General features: G+C 41.3%; 1 protein-coding gene across 1 annotated transcript in view; it reads right to left on the bottom strand.

Moving 5' to 3' along the window:
• The window catches only part of LOC308292010 (monocarboxylate transporter 1-like), a 37185-nt gene extending 9654 nt beyond the window's left edge, over positions 1 to 27531 (bottom strand). The window contains exons 1-2 of the mRNA XM_080734203.1: positions 27437 to 27531; positions 3972 to 4262 (exon numbers count right to left, since the gene is read on the bottom strand). Coding sequence (XP_080590329.1) covers positions 3972 to 4188 — 217 coding nt within the window. The 5' untranslated portion in view covers positions 4189 to 4262; positions 27437 to 27531. The remainder of the gene's footprint in view (positions 1 to 3971; positions 4263 to 27436) is intronic.
• Positions 27532 to 27802: the final 271 nt, after the last annotated feature.

The raw sequence follows: 27802 nt of genomic DNA, 5'->3' as shown, positions 1-27802 counted from the left end.
AATTAGAATTTTGCCTGTTTCCATCCACTGATAAAATGCGATTCTTGGGAGATAGTTCATGTTAGTTCAGTCGTTGAGTTCAATACATTTTAATTCAAAATCTATTCGCTTAGTGATTCCATTGCCCTTTTTGCGCATTACGTTTTTTTCGATTAAGCCCTAAAATCCGCCTCCTCCAAGTGTAAAAGTGTTTTTGCGAAAAATCAAGACTTTTTCAAAATTTCAGGTGTTTCCATTCAAAGATGTATGCATAAAAGCCAAAATGCGCATAAAAAAGGCTTTATGGAAACGCAGCCCTGTGAGCAGATAAAAAAAGTCTCATTGGCATTATTAACACTAGACCTGTCGGATCTGCAGATATGGACAAGCAGATCTCCATATATGCCTAAAAATGGGCATATCTGTCGAATGAATGGTATGAGTGGTTTTGGACAACCACCAATCTGACCGACTTCAGGCTAAAAGTGTTTGCTGAAAGAAAAACAAAAGCCTATGATTTACTGTAAATATGGCAGGGTATCACTTTGAGACTCAAGGTAAATGCCAGGTTTCAAAAACAGTAGTCAAATATAATACCGTCTCACTCTGTGCCTTTTTTCCCCGTTTCCACTGATGTCGCCACTCTGCAGCTTATTACATTTTGTCTACTGCCCCAGTCCCATCACATTTTGGTGACCTCTGCATAGGTCTTTATGCTGTGTGTTCTGGCCAGTCTCCTCTTTGGTTAGTCAGCTTCCTCTAGTCTGTCCTCCTCTGAGTTTTAGTTATGAATGAGTGAGCATGTGCTCGTTCGTGCGTACGTGCAGCACCTCATGTCTGACAGCATGCCCACACAGTGACATCATCAACTGGCGACTCACAAAAGCGCCTTGTGCCCTTGCAGAGGAGGGTGGCAGAGGTCCCACGGGCATGCACAATGGCATGCTGGGTCCAAGTGAGAGTATTGTGTTACAGTACATCCACTCCACGTGAGGAACATGAACAGACTGTTGTTATTCAAACAAGTGACATCAGACTGTGGCGTCAATGACTGCTATTCTGCTCCACCTCCTAATCATAGCAGTTCCCATTCCAAGCAAGCATATCATACTGAATAGGACAGAGTACACAGAAAACAGGCAGCCTGCTCTGCTTTGAAGAGATTGAATGTAGAGGAAAGGTTGTGTTGTAAATAAATCTGAAGAGTTAAACTTGAATTATACTTGGTTGCATGCCAGTGTTGTGCGCTTAAACAGCTGATCTCAAGCTCTCAACTTGTTTGTTTGATTGATTGATTGAAGACTTTATTAGAAGTTTGCATAGGAAAAGGTACAGTTTCATGACGGTACAGTTCACTGGTACAAGGTCTACTAAAAGGAGATCCATGAAAAGACTAAGCTTATTTCCACAGGAAACCAAAAGTATCTCATATAACATTGAATGACAGACGAATAGAACACAGTACTATGCAGTAGATATGTAAAGAAAAGAAAAATGAGAGAACAAAAAAAAGAGTCTAAACAGTAAGTAAGTAAGTATATACAAAGAAGGGGCAGGGGAGGGTAGGGTTGGGCTAGGTTAGTTTTTTTTACCAGTTGCGAACGGCTGCTGCCTGCAAGTGGTTTTTCAGGGCAATTTTAAAGGATGCTAGTGATCCACACTCCTTTATGGCCTTCGGTAAGGCTTTCCACATTTTGTGAGCTTGTAGATCTGCTATTTTCAGTTTGCGACACTGACAACGCAACTAAGTACACACACACGGACACATGGACAGTCGGATGGAGGGATGGGCGGACGGACGGTGCAAAAAATAGTCTCATCCATGCCTTCGGCCTTACGATCCACTTTACTTACCACAGTTATGGAGAGATACAAAACCAAGGGAGGTTATTCTAAATTGATATATGGACAAAGCAATTTCGTGTGTGTGTGTGTGTGTGTGTGTGTGTGTGTGTGTGTGTGTGTGTGTGTGTGTGTGTGTGTGTGTGTGTGTGTGTGTGTGTGTGTGTGTGTGTGTGCATGCGTAAATGCGTACGTGTGTGTCCCTTATGCTCAGTCAGTGTGGGAGAGACCAGGTGTGAGTGGACTGCTTTAACCACTTGAACATCCCTATTCTGAGGGAACATTCGCCCAAAATAGCCAATCTACAAGCTTACAACACGTTGCAACACAACAGGTTGTGAGCTGGTAGATCGGCTAGTTTGGGAAACATATTTATTGTATCCCATGGGAATAAGGTCAATGAAGTATAAATAAGGCCCATGGTCAACTAGGTTTAGGGTTTAATTGGTTAATCAGTTTTTGAGCGGTGCACCTGTAAGGAGCTAACCGCTCCTACATCTGGCTTTGTCCGTTTGTCCCGCCCCGCGTCTGTTTGTACGCCCAGGGTCACATTGGCCAAACTTCACGGGACGCTAAATGAAATTAACTGCTCACTTCACACTGGGTGTGATTTTTCTCATCCACATAGCATCCCTCGGTCTGTTGCCCCGGCATTCTCTAAATCTTGAACGGGAACAGGCAACTGCTGCCTGGTAGATACGTGTGTCTGGAACTAAATCACTGTCTCCCTTTCTTAAATCCCACCTTGGAAGACTCAAAAGAGTTATAAATATAGTTTTATTTGGATAATTATGGTCTTGTCTCGCTGTAAGAATGCGGTGAGCAAAAGGGCAGAGAAGAAGAGCAGGAGAAAGGGAGGAAATCAGTAAGAGTAAGAGAAGTGTTTATTTTTTGTTTTGGTTCTGCGTCAGCAGAGGGGAACAAGATAAGATAAAGCCGTTGTGAGAAACACAAAGCACGTGGCCAGGCCCGCTAGGTCTCCCACACTAACATACCACCAGAAAGAGCCTGGAGAGTGGAGACACACACAAACATAACCCCCACACTCACATTTTAACTCCCACCTTATGCCTTCTCCAACACCCTCCACCGCCCTATCTCTCCCTTCCCTTCCCCCGTCAGTGGAATGAGAGAGGCTATTTGCCTTACACATGCACACTCAAAAAGACCTCCAAGCCTCACACATATTCCTAATGCAAGACTAGGCTAGCGCGTGTGCATGCAGGTATGCGTGTGTGTGTGTGTGTGTGGGGGGGGGGGGGGTTACAAACACAGAAACACACACACACACACACACACACGTGCGCCTGTGTTTGGCGACAGTCGGGCAGAAACGCAATAAAACAGGTGTGCGGATGATTTTTTGTTGGCTTCAGCGTCAATGTGGTATTTTTTACCAGGACGTTACCCCCTGCATAGCATAAAACGTCAATAAAGTTGACCCTCTCCCTCTTATTACAGGGGAATTTTGAGATGTCAGGTGACATACACTATTTGCTTTTTTTGTGCGAAGCATTTATGAAACTGGTTCCACAGAAAAGAGAATTGTAGGAGTCATTCACAAACATCTTAGTCCTGTTATGTTTTTGCTTTTGCTCTGCAAAGACCAGGAAGTTACCCCATAAAGCATGGTTTCATGATGATATACTAACCTGAGCTGAGTAAATGTTTAACAATTTCAGCAGAAAGTAAAGGGAGACACTAGGCAGCCTTAAGACCTACAGTACCTTAGGTTTCAAGCCTAATTGTTAATCTACAGTATGTATGGGCGTGAGCGTGAGCGTGAGCGTGTGCGTGCGTGCGTGCGTGCGTGTGTGTGTGTGTGACCCCAAACCATGCAGTGGTTCCCAAAGCGTTGCGTTGTGAGCTTATCGTTTATTCTCACTACTTCTCCAATATTTGTTTTCTAATTTATGGAAATTTTTCTTTTATTTATTAATGAAATTACATAGAAAAATCTCTGCATTTTTCTTTTATTCATATAAATCTTAGCTTTTTAGGAAAATGTTTTGAAACAGTAATCAGTAAAAAAATGTAGGAAAACAAAATATTAAGGGACCCATAAAAATGTGTCCGTGACCCACAAACGGGTCCCGACCCAGTGTTTGGGAACCATTGCCTCATAGTATATCTCTCCAAGCTGCGCTCACCTCCGGCGTACATGACAGCGAGCATGATGGAGGAGATCCAGGACACCTGGCTGGGCGTGGCGTCGAAGATGATCTCGATGTCCTTGAAGAAGACGGTGATGGACTTGGGGAAGGCGTAGGAGAAGCCGATGGAGATGAAGGCCCCCACCACCACCGCCCAGCCCCAGCCGCCCTCGGGGATCTTGTACCCCAGCGGCGCGCCCAGCGCTGGAGGCATGTCGTCTGGTCACAGGTAGAGGGAGGAGGGAGGAATAACACAGACACGCTGAGAGGGACACTCTGGGCTTGCACCTGCGGAGAGAAGGACATGGGTGATTGGGGATGGTGTTTACTTGTGTGTACCTTGGAGGTGAGACGTTCGCAAACATAGAGTTTCGAGTCTTTTGAACGGCTCTTTGAAATGAACGATGGGATCCGGTATGCAGTAGGGAGCCGTTACTTTCTAATGAACATAGTGGTGGAAAATGTATTCAAATTCTTTACTTAAGTAAAAGTAGCAATACTGCAATGTGGAAATACTCTGCCACAAGTAGAAGTTCGGAATTAAAATGTACTTAAAAGTACCAATAGTAGAAAGTATTCATTAGGGTTGAAGTGATTTGTAATTATAATCACAATCTACAAAGTAACTAGTAACTAAAATGAGCCAGTCTTTTGAAAGGAACGGATCCCAGAGATCTGGCTCACTTCAAAGAGCCATAAATCCCATCTCTTGTGTACCTGCAGTTCAAACATATCGTCGTTGTCGGGTGGAAACCTTGTATGTCCAAAACCGTTCGTTTTTATCATTTAAAAAAATGAACTTAACTAGTGAAAACAGCCGATCTACAAGCAGGCGTTGTGTGCTTGTAATTTTGTGCGACAGCCTTGTCTGATCAAGCAGGGCTTTACTTCGTGAAACAAACTACAAATTTGAAACTCGGAGATACGAGGTTTCTGCCCGACAGTGACGATATCTAACTTTGAAGAGCTGACTTATTCTATTTTCCCCTCATCTTGATAAAAAAGGTGTCAACTAAAAAGAGGAGAGGAGAGGAGAGGGAGGAGAGGAGAGGGGAATAGAAGTGAGACGGATGCAGGCAGGCTAGTTTAACTTAACAACTTTCCAGTTCAGTTGCCAAGTGTTGCCACGGCGAGAGAGGAGGATCTCTGCTCCCGAGGAATCTGTGCCAGGCCATATGCCAGCGGACTGGTGGCAGACAGGCTGAATACGCAACCTCACAGGGACTCATTCACTTCATGGTCCTATGCCAGGGGTTCCCAAACCTTTTTGTCTCAGGGCACCCTATAAATATTTTTTTAATCCGAGGCACCACTACATTATAATTTTCACTCCCAGCACCTTAAATTTATAGAATATCGTCGTTGTCGGGTGGAAACCTTGTATGTCCAAAACCTTTCTTTTTTTATTTATCATCTATAAAATGTACTAAACTAGTGAAAACAGCAGATCTACAAGCACACAACGCCTCGCATCGCGAGGCGTTGTGTGCTTGTAGATCGGCTGTTTTCACTAGTTTTGTGCAACAGAGGTTTCTGCCTGATAGTGACAATATTTTAGTGATTATGTTGCGAGGAAAATGTTGAGATAATAGCCATTTTGGTTAGAACTGACTGAAAATAACTTTGTACTTATTATTATCTCGCGGCACCCCTGGACTGCCGTCGCAGCACCCCAGGGTGCCCCGTCACCCACTTTGAAAACCCTTGTCCTATGCTAAGATGATGATAGACCTGAACAGAGTGAAGAAAAATAGGCCTTAAAGCAGCTTTGGTGTGAATGGCAGGCCTCCCCTGATCAATGTATGACTATTACAGTATTGACCATATTCACGCAGCAGCCATTTTTGCTCTGACTTTATATTCATTGGTGGAAAATCCACCCTCCAAAACATGAGGTATGTGTAGTACCGCTCAATATAGTAGGTCAAACATCATCACTGCTATTTATGGTCTGCCCTGAGATCAACTCAGCTACTGTTTGGGCCATTTGCCTTAGATGGTCTCTAGTGATCACAGTCACAAAAGCACATGACTTTCTCACTTCATCTTTCAAGTAAGTAAGTCAATTGTATTTGTACAGCACTTTTCACAGAGAGAAGTGCTTTACATACAACAGAAATAAAAACAGCAAAAACATTCAAATGATAAGCAACGAAACAAAAAACACAAAACCGTACAATGCATGTCAGAAAAAAACAAAACAGCAAACACATTTCACACCTGGAGGAGAAGCTCAATGACATTCCCCAAATGTGTTTAGCTGATTCTAAAGAATATCCACAGACGCTGCAGTAGGGCTGTCACGATTATGACATTTGACATGACGATTATTTGTCCTTCAAATAATTGCGATTAACGATTTAATTGTGTTTTTGTCAATGACAATTACATTTCTGTTTGGCTTTTAGGCTTTGAAGTTGCACATGGTAGATATGACACATAACCTAAATATACAGAGAAATTACTGACATATTTGACAACTTTATACTTATTTGACTCTTTCTTTAATATATGAAATTTTTTCAACATGGAAACGATTATGACGATTATGAAAAATAATCGCGATTATGTCAAATAATCACGATTTGACGATTATGTAATAATTGTGACAGCCCTACGCTGCAGCTCTCAGGCCACGAGGAAGGGCATTCCAGAGTCCAGGCGCTACAGACTGAAAGGCTGTGTCACCTTTAACCTGGTACCAGGAATGACCCATAGACCCTGGTCAGCTGACCTCAGGGTCCTGCTGGGCACGTATGGTTCTAGCAGGTCAATTAGATATTCAGGTGCCTGCCTGGCCATGCAGAGCTCCAGCAAGGCAGCAACCATATCACATTACTTTCCTTTCGGAACTATTTGTGCAGTGGACAACAATCACAAACTAACACAGCGACTACACAAATACCCACATCTTTGCCGGTGATTTACATATGAGGGCCGGACGGCTGACGTAGCAGTCCGGGCACCTACAGTATAGGCTCAGTGTAGACTGACTGCATGTTGCATGTTCGAGTCCCGATCCCAAAGGCCTTTGCTGTGTGTCACTCCCCATCTCTCTCTCTCCCCATTTCCTGTCACCTAATGTACTATACCAGGGGTAGGCAACCTTAGGCACGGGTGCCAACATTGGCACAGAGGAGGGTGATCGCCGGCACACTGGCAGAAGTTTGAGAGAGAGGATTTTTATTTTAAAAACAAAACTTTTTTTGAATGTGGTCAATTAAATGAAGTTAGCTAATGAATAGCTAATTACATCTTGCACAAAATTCTACATTCATTAAAACTCTGAACTCTGACTGGGGAGGGAGTCGGGCAGATAGGTCGTTTATTGCTCTGGGTCTAATGATCCTTATAACAATGTCCTGCCAATCAAAATATGTCAAAATATTTGTCATTAAAAAATGTAAATGTGGTCAATTAAATGAAGTTAGCTAATTTATAGCAAATTACATCTTGCAGATAGTACTACATTCATTAAAACTCTGAACTCTGACTGGGGAGGGAGTCGGGGAGATGGATTATTGCTCTGGGTCTAATGATACTTATAACAATGTCCTGCCAATCAAAATATGACAAAATATTTGTCATTAAAATGTACCGTATGTTGATTATGGCACACTGACACTCTAGAAAATAAAAACGTGGCACTTCATTTCAAAAAGGTTGCTGACCCATGTACTATACTGTCAATAAAGGCATAAAAAGCCCCAAAGAAATCTTTAAAAACACATCGTAGACCACACCAGGGCTTTACGAGATTTTTGGGAGGGGGGTAAAGATCAAAGACCTTGAATCCCAGATGTAACAGTTGCAAATAGCTCCCTCGGGAGAGGACATCGAATTTAGGTATTGCACCTTTAAAAACATCAGCGCAACAACGCACAACGGCGTCTATGCCGCGCCAATGACTGAATCATTTCCATGCTGATGCTACACAGGTACCTATTTCCATGTACAGAGAAATGGATGTTAAACCACATTCACACCAAGAAAAGCTAAACAATTAATCAGCTTTGTAATTCAAAGTACCGGTAATCGCTATGCAAACCAGCTTTTACATTTTTAGTTAACTTTTAAAAGCTTGAAAATAAAAAGCTTGCTTTATTTCTCACTAAACCTCAGTTTTCAAGCAGCTTCATTTTGTCCTCAGCTTGATTTTTTCCGCCCTAGCCAATCGGAGCACAGCATAATCTGAGTAGGTGGGCATTAGCTCATTCAGTCCACCAAAGAAATCTCATCTCGAAGCAGACACTGATTTTCCTTTCTGAAGTAACGGCTATTATATAATATTAATGATGATTTGGTAAGAACATGGCATATATATGGACTGAAATAAAAGGATATATAATCAACAAGTCATGCAAGCCCTCTCTCCACCCCAGCTCTACCTCCGGTAGAGGAGACAATGCTGGGGGAGCGGCCAGTCGCATTCCCTGGTTCTCACCAGAGCTGGGTGCGTGCAGCATACTGTATGTGACTACTGAATGCCAGAGGCTGACCGTGGACTAAACACAAAACCAAAAAACTAGTGTGTGTGTGTGTGTGTGTGTGTGTGTGCCGCAGTTTACAATCACCATGAATGAAATAAACAATCCATCTGTCTGTCTACCGCCGGCTCTGGCCGTGGAGGGAACGGGACTCTCGCTGTCTCCTCTGCCCCGAGACAGGAGCAGTTGCGTGGGGAGACCTGAGCCTATCGTACCATGGTAGCGAGCATTAAACATTCTGTATCCAGAAATAGCTTATGTAGTAACTAAATATAGACGTATTTCTCACCTAGTACAGGTGCTATTTTCTCCTGTACAAACGACATGTTTTGTCTCAGCCAAGACAGGCTGACCAGCGGAGTGTTGAGGTACCTTGGACACGCCCATTTACTGCTCCGTTTGTAAGCTACTAGCTTGTTTTTTTTGTTGAGAAAGCATTAGTCTAGGGGGGAAAGGTCAAACCATTACAATCATTTGCACTTGCACAAATGCTCCCAAATATATTTCGAGGTCGTACAGAGTAAACTTTGGGAGCAAGTGTAAAAAACCTGTTGCAATTCAGAGCCCTGCTTGTAGTGGCTAATGAGCAGCCAGATCAGCGTCTCCCCTACAGGGCACTTAAAGTCTGTTGACTGCACTGTAAACAACAGTGTCCCACTAATCATTACTCTGTAAGCTGGTAACTAGTTAACTGAGCCCTGACATTACAAGACCTCCTGACATCCCTGACGTCTTATAATTGACAATGACACGTAGAGCTGCCTGGGCTCCAGTTCTGACTCCTCTACTCACTTTGGTGTCTCTCTTCACCATTAAAAAGACAGTTAGAACAATAATTCCCAATTAGTTTAAGTCAATTCAGTTTAAGTGACTTTACAGAGTGCAGGATGGCAGTAAGAAGCATGAATCCTAGTAAACCAATTAGCCAATTCAGACCACATGAAAGATATTCACATACAGTAGCCTACACCACAAACCCATTAACACACATTTATGGGTTAATGCTGCTGTGTCAGTGTTCACAGACTTCACACAGACGTACACTATGAGCCTGCACAGTAGAGAGCTGTCAGGCACAGGATCTCTTGCCTAAATGTTGACAGTGTGAGGCATGTGTGTCAATGGAGGTGCATGTGCATCAGGGTCTGAAATTAACTTTTTACCTCACCGGCCAAACGTCTGGTTTGTAGACGAAGAATTAAATGTGGCATAATCATATACTGTACATTTAATCTGCATAATACATTATTTGGGTGAATAAAAACTGTAAAGCAAAACAAAAACAAAACAAAAACATTAAAGAGTTAAAATGATCAGGACCAGAATTGGCCTTTCAGCGATAATATCTGGGACGGCAAATTATTTTGTAAAGAATTTACAATATCTGACAATCCCACGTGTAGACTGTAATGTCCAAACAGTACTGTGGATCTACTCCCACATGAAGAATGCTTTTTTATTTACTTTTATCCACGGTGAGAAGGAATGAATGACACACAGGTGTTTCACATGTCTGCTTAAACAATACACTCTTTCTCTCTGTATCTAAGAAGAGACCTTGAGCATGACTGTTTCTTTCCCGATTAAAAAAATGTTATTAACTAAATATCAGTATGCAGTTATACCACAAAAATGCTTATTTATTAACTTCTGTAGCTATATTGCTACAGACCGCTTTATATTATTGCAAATAAGGAGGTCTGTTTCTGAAAGAAATTGGCCCAAGGCCAAACCTATTTACTGAGTCACCAATAAAGAATTTGTGATGTGTTTTATTAACTACATCTAAAGGATTACTGGCGGGCAGCACTGTTATAGCACATGCCAGGCCAGCATGGTGCAAGTAAAGAACTGACATATTATGGGAAGCTCAAACACAACATTGCCAATAGGTATGTTGATGAGAACATCTAGTGTGCTACCACAAAGTCCATTCATGTGTGCTGTATGGGCCACCAAGGCTGATATTTTGTTACAAATATTACTCACTCTGAGCCATCAATGCTGATATTTTGATGCAAATGAAGGTCACTGGTGTGTTGCGTGGGTTTCAAAACTTTAGACCCTGCTCATCTGTCAAGACCGTTAAAGGGAGAGAGACAGATAGAGCGTGCGCGTGTGCGTGAGTTAGTGCGTATGTGTGTATGTGTGTGTGGGGGGGGGGGGGGAGAGAGAGAGAGAGAGAGAGAGAGAGAGAGAGAGAGAGAGAGAGAGAGAGAGAGAGAGAGAGAGAGAGAGAGAATAACCCTAACCCTAAATAAAATAAAATACTCAAAAAAGTAAAATAAAGTAAAGTATACCACAATGTTTTACTTAACAGTACTCAAGTAAATGTGTTTACGGTTTCGGTTTCCACCACTGCCTAAGCAGATAGAATATACTGCATGTTTATCAAACACCAACACATGTTTGTGCACATACACATACAGTATACTGTACAGTAGCTCTCCAAAGTTCTGATAGCAACATTTGACTAGCCTGGCGTTGCTCATACTAATTCCTCACTGTGTATTGGATATTAGTCTGGACTCGCAGGCAGAATTTTCATTTCCAAGGGGTGGGTTAAAAAAATGGCTCTGGACACGATTGGTTAGACCAGACCAATGCTGGGCCCTGATTGGTTCCCCCACATTTTGGTTGAGAGGAAATGGATTCACAATTGAGTGGGGCCGATTCGCCAAGGGCAATTTTTTTTGCCCAGGCGGATTGGTCTGGTTCCAGGCTAACTTTTGACAACAACTGTAGACACTAGACTGACTTGATTGATGACTAGGTTGTGAAAGGGTCCATCTATTATTCAAAAGACCTCTCAGCTCAGAAGACATGAAGATTCAACAAAAACACCTCAACGTCTTACCCCTGGTCTTACTGAAGGTACCAGTGAGTCTATTCACTCGAAGAAAGAATATATTTAAAGGAGAAGTATAGGGTTTATGTGCAGGTGAAAACATTTAAAGGGTCATTAGACTAAGGGTCAACATCCACATGACCTTGTTTTTCTTTTTTTGGAGCTGTGTGAAGCACAGGCTCCCTATACGTGGCCGTGTGGGTCTGTCTGTCTGTCTGTGTGTATGTAGCCTGAACTTCCTAAACTTCGGCACGCTACTAGTCCCACAGTTTTGCCACCACACACTCGCGCCATATGTCAAATCGACCGGCTTACTCGGGAATCGTGGGCTAGTAACTTGCTAAGAGAAAGGTTCAATAGTTTAATTGATATTAATTTATTAGTGAATTAATTTTCCCCATTGACTTATAATGGGAATCGCAAAAACTCACATTCAATTATTTGTCTCTCGCAAACCATAGGGGCTAGAGTTTCAAGACTTGGAGAGGAGGTTCATAATGGTTTCAAGGATTAAATAAAAAATAATTGTGTCATTTGGCCGCATGGTGGCGCCATAACACCCCACTTTACGTTTTGGCCCGTAACTCTTGAACCGTAGGTCGGAAAATTAAAAATATTTTTTCCCTGGATTCCTTGGGTCATGACGCATCTCCCCATATAGGCCACGCCCATTTGCGCCATGATAGATTTTCCGCCATCTTGAATTTTCTCCAAAACACACTTTTTGCTCCTTTTCCTACATATTTTCTTCAAATGTCACAAAAAACGGTACACATGATCCACACACACACACACACACACACACACACACACACACACACACACACACAGCTCCACTTCACACGGGTGTGATTTTTGGAGCTGTGTGAAACACAGGCTCCCTATACGTGGCTTTGTGGGTCTGTCTGTGTGTCTGTATGTAGCCTGAACTTCCAAAACTTCGGCACGCTACTAGTCCCACAGTTTTGCCACCACACACTCGCGCCATATGTCAAATCGACCGGCTTACTCGGGAATCGTGGGCTAGTAACTTGCTAAGAGAAAGGTTCAATAGTTTAATTGATATTAATTTATTAGTGAATTAATTTTCCCCATTGACTTATAATGGGAATCGCAAAAACTCACATTCAATTATTTGTCTCTCGCAAACCATAGGGGCTAGAGTTTCAAGACTTGGAGAGGAGGTTCATAATGATTTCAAGGATTAAATAAAAAATAATTGTGTCATTTGGCCGCATGGTGGCGCCATAACACCCCACTTTACGTTTTGGCCTGTAACCCTTGAACCGTAGGTCGGAAAATTAAAAATATTTTTTCCCTGGATTCCTTGGGTCATGACGCATCTCCCCATATAGGCCACGCCCATTTGCGCCATGATAGATTTTCCGCCATCTTGAATTTTCTCCAAAACACACTTTTTGCTCCTTTTCCTACATATTTTCTTCAAATGTCACAAAAATCGGTACACATGATCCACACACACACACACACACACACACACACACACACACACACACACACACACACACACACACACACACACACACACACACACACACAGCTCCACTTCACACGGGTGTGATTTTTTCTAAGTCACATGACTTCATTTTTAGGTGGTTACGCATGCTACTAAAAGCATTCCTAAGAAGAGCTAATGGAAACAAACAACATCTTGTAAACAGTCTTAAATTTTTTTTTTAGAAAGAATGAACTGATCATAAACCCAACTGTGTAGAGGCAGCCATCCTCAGGATTCTTTGCTAACCACTATTCAAGCTACGCTGTACTAAGATGCTCAAAAACAGCTGATCTACAAGCTCACAACACGACACAATGCACTGTGAACTTATATTTTTATTTTTAAAACTTTTATGATTATTTTTGTGGGTGTCTATGTATTTTCACCAAGAAGATGCGCTCAAATGCAATCGTTCAAACATACTTGATTGTGTTAAAGGGATATTCCATTTTCAAAATAACTTTTGGTCATTTCATCATCTAATCAGGCTTTTGGGAACACCCAGGACAGTTTTTGAATTTCTTCATTCAGTATTTAGATATTTGATATTCATTTCCCCCCATTTTCCCACTTCCAGGACCTTCCTATACAAACCCATTGTAACTTCAAACTCCATTTTAACCATGAAAACAACTGTCCTTTTTTCTGGTGACTCCCTGACACCCTCCGAATATGTGAGCAGGCCGTGTTTTTTGATAACATCTTTCATTGATTTCTATAAATTGTTTGGGGAAATGAAAATGATTAAATACAATAAAAGATTATAAAAAATAAACGGAAAACGTTATAAAAAAAAACACGATCTGCTCACGTATTCGGAGGGTGTCAGGAGTCACCAGAAAAAAGGACCGTTGTTTTCATTGAATCTTATCATGGTTAAAATGGAGTTTGAAGTTACAATGGGTTTGTATAGGAAGGTCCCGGAAGTGGGAAAATGGGGGAAATGAATATCAAATATCTAAATACTGAATGAAGAAATTGAAAAACTGTCCTGGATGTTCCCAAAAGCCTGATTAGACGATAAAATGACCAAAAGTTTTTTTGAAAGTGAAATATCCCTTTAAGATCAACGCCTGAACCCGTGCTGTGGCACACCATAAATCATGTTCTATCAAATGATAACCTTTTTATTTATTTATGTATTACCAGGATTAGGCAACAGTGGAAAATCACAACAACATTTTTCTACCTCCTCCAATATTTCTAACCACTCTTCAAACAGGATATGATGCATCACCTTCACCTCCTGGGGTCGACCGATGCAGCCATGCATGATTTAGGGTGGCTGTGGGAGGTGGCTCACATGCAATGTTGTTTTTAAAATAATAGGACATATTTTAGCTGCTTATTGTGTTGAGAAATCTAACAGCGCCTGCCGCGTAGCCTATAAAGTATATATTACTGTTTCAGAGAGCCAACCTCTTCACTCAAAATGTAATTTTGTTACCAAGAGAGCCTTAACCAATTTAGGCCTAGAATTATTCAATGCTTTAACCAGTGAAAAATAGCAGATATACAAGCTCACAAGCTTGTAGATCTGCTATTTTTGAAAAAGTCGTGAAAATGTGTGCAAATCTTTGAATATATGAATTTTCAAAGTGAACGTTTGTAACTCAGATTTTGTTTCTGGGTGGTCCCTGGGCTGGAACTAAATATTTTGAGATGCGGGTCCGTGGCCAAATACATATCATTTTGGGGGTCCTTCACATGAAAAGGTTTGAGAACCACTGACATAGTAGTCTCTCAAGAACAGACTAACTGAGCTCCATTTAAGTAAGCACCTTCACAATGGTACATGACATGTACCAACAACAAAAAGCTCACATCTGATCTGAATCACTCAATATGGGGAGAGACAAATGAATGACATCAGAAAGAGAACTGAGTTTGACAAACAATTGTGCACAAACAGCAACAACCGTACAGTTACTTTCACTTCCTACTTAGTCCACCACAAAGCTACAGTATAACAGACATCAGCGAATCGCCTGGTAACAAGTTTAAGTAACAAATTCTGTTGCTGTGGTAATTTGGTTATTTGCATGAGAGACATGGGACTACTGAACCACGGCATATCACTAAACAGAAGAGAAACTAACAATAAGAGTCCTTTCATCTTGTTTTCTTTAGACAGAAAGAATAAATAAACTTCAAATCTGGTGTTAATGGAAGGCAAATACTACACAGCAGCCATGTTTGCCACTTTGTGGCGGGGTGGCAATGAGGTACAAGAAGATTATAAAAGTATTTGAGGCCCAAATGGTGAGCAAAGAAGAGATAAGAATGGAGTGGTGTAAATAACTGGTGTAAAAGTACTATAAGCTCGCAACGCGACACGTTGTGAGCTTGTAGATCTGCTATTTTCAAACATTTTGTACTTTTAGGTACTTTAAGTAATTTTTGATGCCAATACTTTCATACTTTATTCAAGTACATTTTGTATTCCAGACTTTTACTTGTAACAGAGTACATCTACATTGCAGTGTTGATACTTTTACTTAAGTATAAAATGTGAGTACTTTTTCCACCACTGACTAAATGTGTGACACAGTAACTAGTAGTAAATAGAAAATACATTTAAAGTGATCCCTGACTAATACGACAAATATGTCTTAATAGTTAATACATCATAATTGTCCTCTATAACTACAATGTAAAATTAAAAACACCTTAAATATTTTATTTCTTCTAGAAATAGCTAATCTTTCACTCAGTAGGGGAAATGCCTGTCGCAAGTTGATGATGTCATAAATGTCATGTGTCATTTTTATGGCATGCATGTGCAAAAAAAAAAAACACAAACACATTTGAAATATTGATTTGATGCTCATATTAACCATAGGAAGTATTAAGTTTGTTTTTATTTTCACATGCATGCCATAAATTCCATAGGGATAGATCACACTTGACATTTATGACATCATCAACTTGCGACGGGCATTTCCCCTATTGAGTGAAAGATTAGCTATTTCTAGAATAAATAAAATAATTGAGGTGTTTTTAATTTTACATTGTAGTTATAGAGGACAATTATAATGTATTAAGGCATATTTGTTGTATTAGTCAGGGATCACTTTAAGACTTTCTTATTTTTAGTTTTTGTCTTCTTAACTCCTTTATAAGGCCTTATTTGGATACCAATATCTGAGAGATACTGTAGCTGAGAGAACACAAGTTATGAATCTTCCTAAAGGCATTCAAAATGGTCAGTTGAGACCAGAGACCTGATGTTACTCACTCAACATGGGTAATGTCTCATTCTAAAACTATAAAGGTTTGAAGACAACTAATGTTAATAGGCAACACATCATCCAGCCAGAGCACTGACTAAACTTTTAGAGGAGCACAATTTTAAGCCGCTCTCAAACACTATAGGCCAGGGGTCAGCAACCTTTTTGACAGTGCCATGTTTTTATTTTCTAGATAGTCAGTGTGCCATGTCAACATTCATTTTAATGACACCCCATCGACATTCTGACATGTTTTGATTGTCAGGACATTGTTATAACGGTCATTAGACTCACCTACTATATCTCCCGACTCCATCCTCAGTCAAAGTTCAGAATGTTATTGAATGTAGAATAATGTGCAGGATGTAATTTGCTGCAAATTGGGTGACTTAATGTAACTGACCACGTTTAAAACAATATTCGATTTTGAAATAAATCCTCTCACACTTCTGCCAGTGTGCCAGTGATCACCCTCCCCATGTGCCAATGTTGGCACCCGTGCCTAAGGTTGCCTACCCCTGCTATAGGCCAATAATCCTATTAGAGCGGTTTGAATTGACCCGTTGCAGGTCGGCACGGTTTGGGGATTCTGATTTCTGATGCAAGTGGTTGCAAGTTGCATCGTTTTTCTTTTCGCGATTCATTGATGTGGACTGAGCTTACGGCCTATAACTTCTTAGAAACCTTTTTAAAGGTCCCAATAAGTCATGCAGGGTGCAAACAGTGAGACTGGCCACTCACGAACCTCACAAACCCTTGTTTGAATGCGCTCACATAACGTCATACACGGCCATACAGTATCGCCGATCAATCTGAATCTTGATTTACTGCATGTGCATGTGCAGTCCAGCAACACAGAGACATAAATAATGACCTTTCTATTTATCTCAACTGACCACACACAACGCTACAGTCACTGTGAACTAAAACATCGCTCACTGAATGAAAAACAAGCTACAAAGTGCTATCCATCATTGAAAAACTAACCCTGTTTCCTTAAATCTCACTGAATCAAAAAAAAATCGGGGTGAGATGCCGGACAAAAATATTGTGATAAATTAATTATGTCAAATATCTTTAGCAAGGCCACATCAATTGCAGCATGTGGCTGCAAAAAGGAGTAGATGCCATTCGATAGAGGCACAGTCACAGTTGCATTTAAATTTTGTTTACTTCTTTTTATTGATATTTTCCATGACCAAATCACACTGATGTTAATTCTTTCTTTAAGTGCAACAGGCAACTATAACAACACATAAAGCCTATATTGCTGGAAAGAACCCAACATGGAACAGGAGGGAAAAACTATAACGTAACAACACGCTTTGCTTGATGAAGTAAAAGAGATCAAAATGAAGGACTATGACAGGAATGTTAATGATTCATCGATGACAGGTTAATCACGGTTAAGTATTAAATAAAACAAAAATATTGACCTGCCGTGGGCAGACACATAATAGTACATAGGTAACAGAGTAACCAGGGGCGTCACAAGGGGGGGTAAGTGGGACTGAGTTATTGGGCCCAAGGTGGAGGGGCCCTAGTAACTTTAGCTATTGAAAAATAGCAGATATACAAGCTCACAGCGCGGCACCGAGTGCCGCGCTGCGAGCTTGTAGATCTGCTATTTTTGAAAAGTCGTGAAAATGTGCGCAAATCTTTGAATAGGCCTATATATTTTTTAAGCAAACATTTGTAACTCAAATTTTGCTTCTGGGGAGGGTCCCTGGAACTAAATATTTTGAGATGGGGGTCCATGGCCAAATACATATCATCTTGGGGGTCCTTGACATGAAAAAGTTTGAGCACCACTGACATGGAAACATACGGTAGGTTTCTTGCACACATTTTCAAGATTTTTCAAAAATAGCAGATCTACAAGCTCGCAGCGCAGCACTCAGTGCCGCGCTGTGAGCTTGTGTATCTGCTATTTTTCAATAGTTAATATTCATGGGGGGCCCGCAGTGAATCCTTGTACCCAGGGCCCAGGATTTGGTGTGACGCCCCTGAGAGTAACACAACACAACACCACATACCTTAACTGTTAGTGGTCATGTATAGCGTATCTCCCCTTTAAGATAGTGATCTCACTCTGGTGATGACATGTTTTGGATGTACCTGTGTGGTTTTGCTAAGCAGTATGCAGCTTATTTTTTATCAATAACACTGTTGTAGTTTGCATATTTTGTTACCACCGCAAACACTACTTTGGTGACCCTGGCACTCTCGGATGATTCCAAAAGCAGCATGTCAGTCTTGCTGAAATTACTATGAAATTACTAAAATTATTATTTTTGAAGCAATTGCCAGTTGCTGTGTGGTTTGCCCTCAGTTCACATTGAGGAATATTAGTAGTGGATGGCACCATAGTAACAATGTGGCACTATGGTGCACTCTTGTGCAACCCCCGCCCCAACGGGCCAAAAGGCATTACATTGTACTGTACCTAAACTTACATAAACTGTCAGACCACCCATAATAATGCATCATATTATCGGCTGTAGGCTAATTATTGGATGAAATTCCATTATTGACAAAATACATTTACATTTTTTGCAGTTATCTGCGGTTATTGCAGTTATTATATTGGCAGGCTTGGAGGCCAATACTGTATGTTGTGCATGTCTAGTTAAAACAGAACACAAAATTGTCCATGACATTAAATTTAAATTTTACATTTAATATACTAATTTACAAAGTAAACAGCATATTGCAGCTCTACTAAAATCAAACTAATGTGTTGACTGAGGTGCTCTAGAACAGAACATACATTTCCTGAAATTATTAAACAGGCCCATCTTTCTGAACTGGATTACGCTTCTTTTATCTTGAGCTTTTTCAATTAAACACAATCTACACAACTATGCACAATCTAATACACAACTCAAAGACCTCCTCTGTGTTCCTCTCTATCAAGCTGTTATGAGTGCACCAGCTTTAACTACTTATGCCCTATTTTATATTTTGTCATACAACGGTGTCATGCGGTGAACACCTCCTACACACCCCCTACACACCCCCTACACACCCCCTACACACACACACACACACACACACACACACACACACACACACACACACACACACACACACACACACACACACACACACACACACTCTCTCTCTTGTTGATTTGACTACATGATATGTACACGTGAAGGCGTGTCAGGTGAATTCCTCAGGGCTCAAGAAAGCCTCAGCTGACCCTTTTGTTGCTGCCTGGGTTTAGTTCAAGGAAAGTCCTGAGAGCATTATAATACAATCTAATCTAAAGCCATTCAGCCTCTTCTTTGATGCTTGCTGAGAAGGTTTATTTTTTCCTCCCGGAGTCAGTTGTGGCCATGGGCCATGGGGTCACCAAAATCAGTAGAATTAATCCTGCAGTTAGATGTGAGCAATGTTGACATTTGGCACTACTAGACCAGTGGTTCTCAAACTTGGGGTCGGGATCCCAAGTGGGGTCCCCAAATTATTTTGTGGGTCCCCATATGATTAGCTTAATGACATTTTTTCCCCACTCAATAGTAAACAAACCAACACACAGTATAGTCCATGGGCCATACAAGATGTCGGTATCCGAAAGGTGGCATAGGTTACCATGCATTTTTGAAGAGCTCTATATCTGTACATTATATTTAGGTATGATAACCCTTTCTGAGACACAGCTAAATTGGTGTTATCAGCCACTAGAGTTGGTGTCTCATTGACTTTACTATACAGGAAAAAAATGCTTAAACCAGATTAATTTTTTGTTTTTTTTCCTGTATAGTAAAGTTAATGGGACACCAACTCTAGCGGCTGATAACACCAATTTAGCTGTGTCTCAGAAAGGGTTATCATACCAAAATATTATGTACAGATATTATAGAGCTTTTCAAAAATGCATAGTAACCTTTGCCACCTTTCGGACACCAACATCTCGTATGGCCCATGGACTAGTATAAGTGTATACAGGGTATCTGCACATTTATAAAGTGACAAATTAAGGATTTCAAGACCGTTTTAATACCAAACTGGCCAAACTGTCAAATATTAAGTAAGCAAGAGGCGAACATTGTAAAAATAGCCGATCTACATGCTCACAACGAGCATGTAGATCTGTGTGGAAGTAGAAATGTTTGCGTAAGGGTAGTGCTAGAGGAAGTCCATGGGGTCAGCGGCAAAATCATTATATGGACCATCCTCTGGAGGAAATGATGGGCAAATAACATGCCAATTCAGACAGTAGTTTTCAAGATCAAGAAGTTAAGAACAGACAGTAGTTTTCAATATCAAGAAGTTAAGAACAGACAGTAGTTTTCAATATCAAGAAGTTAAGAACAGACAGTAGTTTTCAAGATCAAGAACGGACAGGCTGACCTGACCAAAAGCAACCTGGAATTTAAAACGGAAATTAAAGATTTTTCAAGAACTTGTTACAATATTCAAGCTGGGCTAAATAAAATAGTGGTAGGCTTGAGCTTTAGGACAGACTACTTACTATCAGGCACCAATATTTCTGCTGTTTTGATTAATTAAGATATGGAAAAGGATTTGTGGAAAAGTCATCTGGCTGAAATTCTCAGAATGCACCTCAACTCACAGGGTGTTTAAGCTAAATTTAGATACAAAGAAGACCTAACATTCATTATAAGACCCATTTTCCTTTATTCCAAATTAAGTGATCTCATATAATCACCTCTGTTAGACTCTAGTAAATTGACTGACGCCAGTCTTGCAATCTCGCATATATAATCAGCACAATTAATTCAATGATCCTACATATGGCCAGTACCACTGATCCAGGAACAGTTACTGACAGATGACTTACCCAGAAATGCCTGCAGCTTGAACTTGGGACCCCTAAGGTCTTCCAAGAAGCAGTGGTGGAAAAAGTAAAAGTATCAATACTGCAATACAGAAGTACTCTGTTACAAGTACAGGTTAGGAGGAATTCAAAATGTAATTGAGTAAAAGTACAAAAGTATTGGCATCAAAATGTACTTAAAGTACCAAAAGTAAAGGTACAAAATGTCTGAAAATAGCGGATCTACAAGCTCACAACGCGTCACCATGTGACACGTTCTAGATCTGCATTTTCAAATAGCCTAGGTATAAAATAGGGCTAATGTGGATTAATTTATGTTTTATAATATAATCATTTGCATTTGCTAGTAACTCAAGTTTTCAAATAAATGTAGTGGAGTACAAGTACAATATTTGGATCCAAGATGTGGAGTAGAAGTAAAAGTATTGGAAATTGGAAATACTTGAGTAAAGTACAAATAACTCAAAATAGAACTTAAGTACAGTACTTGCGTAAATATACTTAGTAACTTTATACCACTGCCAAGAAGTAAAGGGTGAAGGAAGGGCTGGTGAGGACATGCCCCCCTCTAGGGTTACTCGTTAGGGGTCAGCCAACATTTCCAGGGATTTTACACTCACACACACACACATGCATGCACACTCATACACACACCCACACACACACGCACGCACGCACGCACGCACACACACACACACACACACACACACACACACACACACACACACACACACACACACACACACACACACACACACACACACACACACACACACACACACACACACACACACACACACAAACACACACACACACACACACACCGTACATATGCAGGCACATACTGTATGCACGTGTACGCAGTCCATGCACGGCTTTGCACGCACAAATCCAGGTCAGGAGGACTCAGGATAGACAAATAATCTGAGTGACTGGACGCACATCTAAGAATCCCTCCTTGTCTCTCGGAAGGGCCACAATATCAAACAAAGCCTTGCAAGCTTTCTTCATTTTTGGACACACATCACACAGTGGTCACACCACTTGGAAACGAGGTCAGACAGACATAATGGAAGGCGGAATTACTAGAGTCAGACCGTAGTTTTTAGCTGATATATTGGCCATTATTTGACTTTTTTTATGACATTTCTTATTGGCAATTATGCTGCCGATTTGTCGCCCTTTTTTTCTTTCAACTGGTGTCCCTATTTTGTGAAAATAAATGTTTTCAGAAGTAAAAAAAAAAGAAAACTAGAAGCAGTGCTCTTCCGAGCACTGGTCTCCGCCAGGTCAGGAAGGTTATTGTGGTTTCCTGGTGGCGCTATAATAGGCCAATGTGAAAAGGGTGCTATGTCTTCTTCAGCTTTTAACGGCAATCGGATGCTGCATGCATGATTTTGTTCCAAAAATATGTTATGCAAAAGTCGACCTGCTGGTGGAGCTATAACAGGCATGGGAATGTGCGTGCAAAGTTTGTGGAGTTTGTGGAATTTCTTTCTCTGCTTTTTGGAAATGTGCGTGCACAATTTCACCAAGATTGCATGCAGTGTTCATATCAGACATACTGTGTACCGATTTGCAAGATTTTTGGACAAAATATGTAGGAGTACTGTCCAAAAATGTGTTTTGCATAAATCCGCCTCCTGGTGGTGCAATAACAGGCCCATGTTAAAGATTCTGGGCAGAGGTTCTGCTCTCGTGTGCGTGCACAGTTTCGCTGCCGGAGATCAGCTGTTCACAGACAGAAGGACGGGACACACACACACGGACGGACGGAAAGGGTGCAAAACACAGTCTCCCCATGCCTTTCGCCCTGGCGGAGACAAAGACTGATATTGGGCATAAGGGATAAGACGCTGCGGAAGATACTGTAGGGCCATAGGAATACAGAAATCAGGATCAGCATCAGACCCAAAGATCTGGCATGAAATGACCATGAAATGACTATTTAAAGGTAATGTTATGCTGGCTCAATAAAGTATATAAAAATAAAAATAAAAGATCTGGCATGGGTTTGGCTCTAATCATGTCCTCCCTCCTCCTGTCCTGGAGGGATCCCTGAGGCTGTGAAAGCCAGTGAAGCAGGACAACTCCTCAAGGAATTATCAATGAGGCCATTCAGCTCCAAAACAACAAGTCCTCCCTTCAAAAGCACTACCTGAAATATCCACCCAGCCAGCAAATGACTGTAACATCGTTACAGAGAAGTTAATTTTCTCAAGGCTTTTTTGTCAGGCTCAGGTACATGTCCTCCACTCCTCACAGAGATATGACTGACCTAAATCGACATGATGAGGGTCAAACTCCACTCTAGGGGTCACTGCACGCTCAGAGTTAAATTAACACAGCATTGGATCTGCTCGATGTCCTCATTTCCCCAAGGACAGGGTGTGGAAATACAAGACACTGTAACCATTCATAGGTAGAGGTGAGGGGAAGAGTTAGGTGGGTGACATTCAGTCCTCATTCAAGCATGAGACGAGACAAATAACTAAGTGTTCTGAGACATGGCTATGCCACCTGAATGGTTGGCATACAGGCCAGCTAGGGCAGCTGGGTCAGCAGTGGCTGGTGTTCATTCAGCAGGACGTTGTCAAGGTTTTACCAGCCAGTCGTCTGGTTAGGTAAAACGGACAAAAGATCTGCCACAGGCTAAATTTATCTTCCATTAATTATCCACCCAGCATAGTGGCTGGGAAAAGACATTGTTTTTATTAAATTACAGTGTCATTGGCTGAATGGAGTACTACAAAAGGCCAATGATTTCCTATAGTCCTATTATAAACACATTATAAAGCTGTACTCAGTTTCCGCCTGCCTAATACTCGACAGCTTACCACAAATGACCATCCAATTCCGCCAAGCAAAAGATAATGCTAACAACAGTCCCCTGAACTTAAATACACATCCTTATCTCATACATGTACCGTGCCCATGCAGTTCACAGCAAGTGCAGTCAGCACATAACGGCATTGACATACATAGACCAAAATGTTTGCTTGCATAATGCATACAACTAAAACACACACAGACACAATGACACACAGACAGACAAAGACATGCACGCGCGCACGCGCACACACACACACACACACACACACACACACACACACACACACACACACACACACACACACTACGCACACAGCCGTTGCGCTGGCCCTGAGCTGCACCTTTTACATTTACAGTAGCATGCAGCATGTATGGGAAGTTTGCTCAGCATAATGTCAAGATTCTAAAATAGTCTGTCAAGAGTTTTCATTTAAATCACTGGTGGTCACAGTATTGTGACTATTTTGCAATTTTGGGATATAAATTAGCAAAACTCTTGAGCATATAGCAGATATCTGCTGGTAATTTTGCTCATATAAAATATCGTCATTGTCGCGTGGAAACCTTGACATTTCCGTTTGTTTTGTATTTATCATTTTAAAAATGATTTAAACTAGTGAAAACAGCACATCTACAAGCACACAACGCCTCGCGGCTGTTTTCACTAATTTTGTGCGACGGCTTTGTATGATGAAGCAGGGCTTTATTTTGCGAAGAAATTTACAAATTTGAAACTTGGAGATACGAGGTTTCTGCCCGACAGTGACTCAGGAGGTACAGCGGCTGTCTGAGAATCGGAAGGTTCCCACTCAGTCCGATGCACCCTCCCTCCTGGCTTAGTGTTGAAGTGTCCTTGAGGACGACAGTGATACTCAACCACTCCCAGGATGGTGTACAAACAGCTCCCACTGCTCCTAATAGTTAGGATGGGTAAATGCAGAAAATGATCATCCTAGGTTATGTGCAAATGTACTTGGCACATAGACATGTTGTTTTTTACAACCTATATAATCTGAGAGTTCATACCCGTTTCAAACATTTCTTTCAGTCAATGTCATGGTAAACTTTGTACGCCAATGAGATCTCTGCCTCGCTGTTTGTTTCCTAATCCTTGATGTGACTGATAAATACTCACCAGAAGCTGCAGCCTACAGTACAGCGCTCATAGAGACTGGTACCTCAAAGTTGTACCTCTCACACCACATCTGGTTCTACTTAATGTGGACTCCCCTCTAAATCACTTCCACTCATCCCTTTTTTCCTCCCTTTTCTTTCTCACACACATACTGTAAATGCACTGTCCACACTAACATGTTTCTACACATTCACTCACTGTATCTATGTCTACACTCACAAACTCATTATAAGTTATGCTCTTAGCTGCAATCCATGCTCTACCCTCCTAATTAACACCCACCAATACTCTGTTCTCTGATGATCAGCACATAATTGCACATAATTATGATTGATCATTCACATAATCCTGGCATCCCTATTTTGGGCAAAGTTTCAAAAAGTTTCAATATTTTAAAAAGGTTTTCAAACTTTTATTTTTGTCTTTGAAAAATAGCCAAAATAGCTGATTTCCAAGCTCACAATGAGTGCAATCCGACACATTTTGAAATGTATTTGGCGTATGATAAAGTATGCAGGGCTTAAGTGGCTAAAGACATTAGCGTCGTGTGTGTCTGCAAATAGGCATAATTCACAACAAGCTCAAACAAGCCTTCAGAGAACACTATAGCGACATCAAGCTGTCAACAATCAATCTCAATAGATGGATCAATGTGGCATTAAAACAGGGATATACCCACACACACTAGACACACAGACTGTATCATTACAGAGTACAGATTGAAAAGAACAAATCAAGAAAACTTTGGGTACTCAATAAAAGAAATGAGCACATGGACATACTTGTCCCATTCTAGACTGGGCAGTGTTTCCCCTATATGCATTCAGCAGCAGTGCCGCATGGCCGCTGAAATATGACCACCGCTGCTCTTAACAATGGAAGACGGTGTCTTTACATAAACAAACATTCGCACCACCAGTACAGACAATTCATATCCAGTTACACACTTATGAGACAGGCTCTATCCAGATTGTCTGGAGGCGCTCCACAGGGCCACTGTCACGCGGCGACACCTGTCAATCTCTGTCAAAGACACCTGACTTCTTATTATGAGCACAAAAAATATATACTGTATATGTAAATATTCACTACAAATATTGCTACTTCATCCTAGGGGAAGCACAGCTGGGACAACAAGTATTTAGGTACGTCATGTTAGATATAATGTTGTGTGATGTGATCTATACAGTATGTTTAGGGGATGGACATTTAAACGTCCGATGAAATCAGGAACTTACATCACTGAAGATGTGTCCCAGTGCATCTTAGGGTGTATCTTTCATTCAATAACATTTTTACAATAAAATGTAGGCTACATAATTCCTGCCTGTTCAGTAGGGTAAGTGTGCTTGCCAGAACATAAAGGACTGATAATATGGCAACTCCATTTCTATAGCAGTCTATTATCACATTAAACCTTGCCTCCTCTAAGCATGGCATATACTCATAGTAGGCAATAACTTTCAAACCTTTTCTAAGAAAGTTCAAGATTTCAAGACTGATAGAAACTCCACCTGTCGGCTACCAGAGTGTTATAACAACGATAACAGCTCAGCTGTAGGACTGTACTGTAGTTACCAGGACGCTGCTATAATAACATGCAGAGCCTATAATACTGTTATTATCAGGGTGTAACTAATGACTATTACAGACAGGACCTCCCCGCTCAGCAGCCAGCAACCCACCATGAAGCGTGTAAACTTATTCTTGTATCTGATCACCAAATTCAATATTGCACCTACAGTACAGCCCAACTGTCTGGGATCAGCTTGTTAAAGTTTCCACGTCCCCCCTGTTGTCCGTTCCTTCCACACACGCTGTTCTCGTGGCTTTGCGCCACTTCGTAACGTAAACCTAGAAAGTCAACCAGCAGACTGCCGGGTCAGATTACAAGTGGCGGCATGCGTGCAGGGCTGCTGTTCATTTTACTGCACGATATATACAGCATATATGCAGCGATAATAGCAGCATCGTTTGCGTAGTGGTCCCCAAACTTTTTTAGCTCGTCAAACGTCATGACCCAAAAGAGAAATTAGACATTCGCCCAGGATCAAAACTAGTGAAAATGGCAGATGTACAAGCACCCAATGCGATTTATTTGTGGAATTTCTTGATGTGTTAGCTTGTTTGTTTTATACAATTTATATTTAAACATATATATTTTTCTAAAAAATAACATTATATAGCCTATTTCAAAAAGGTTTTCCATCTTTTGAAATATATATTTACATTTTTTTGTAGGAAAAGACAATTTTTACCCGAATATTTTTACTCTGACCATAGAAATTGGTCCGTGACCCTCAAATGGGTCGCGGCCCGCGCTACAGAATCGTGAATGGAAAAATGTCGGGAAATAGACACATTTTTGTTATTTTAACACGTTTTTCCACTGCATGCCTCTATGTGATGACAACGACGGAGACAGACAGCTCAGCGCTCAACGTGACAATAACGGCAGTAGGTCACACAGAGCTAGCGGGATAGAGCTAATTACACTGCTAACGGTGATGCGAGGATAGGCATAGGCGCTTCTTTACTCTCTAAAAGAAAACATCACCGTAATGTAGCCTACAGTTCTCTATAAATTCCGTATTGGCTACTCACCACTTCAATTCGGGTTGCTTGTGCCCGGCAGGGACTCAGAGGACGTGTGAGACACTGCGTGCGGGTGCGTGTGTCCTTGCACTGTACTGTACAGTGGTAAAACGTGTTCAGTTAGAGGGTACCAGTCCACCAGACCGCCGGCTCCTCTGGTGACATCTGAGCACAACGGCGCATGCGTACGAGTGCCCTCCCACTTCTGATTGTGCGTGTCAGCGTGTGTGTGCGTGTGTGTGTGTGTGTGTGTGTGTGTGTGTGTGTGTGTGTGTGTGTGTGTGTGTGTGTGTGTGTGTGAGAGAGAGAGAGAGAGAGAGGTGTGAAGGAATCTGAATCTGGTGAAGAAGGAAACTATGCAGTAGGCCTAGAGTG

This window comes from Nannobrachium achirus (assembly GCF_963921795.1).
Source record: "Nannobrachium achirus genome assembly, chromosome: 9".
NCBI classification, from domain to species: Eukaryota; Metazoa; Chordata; class Actinopteri; order Myctophiformes; family Myctophidae; genus Nannobrachium; species Nannobrachium achirus.
Note: the sequence above shows the minus strand (reverse complement) of the source record. Positions and strands in the feature narration are given on the sequence as shown.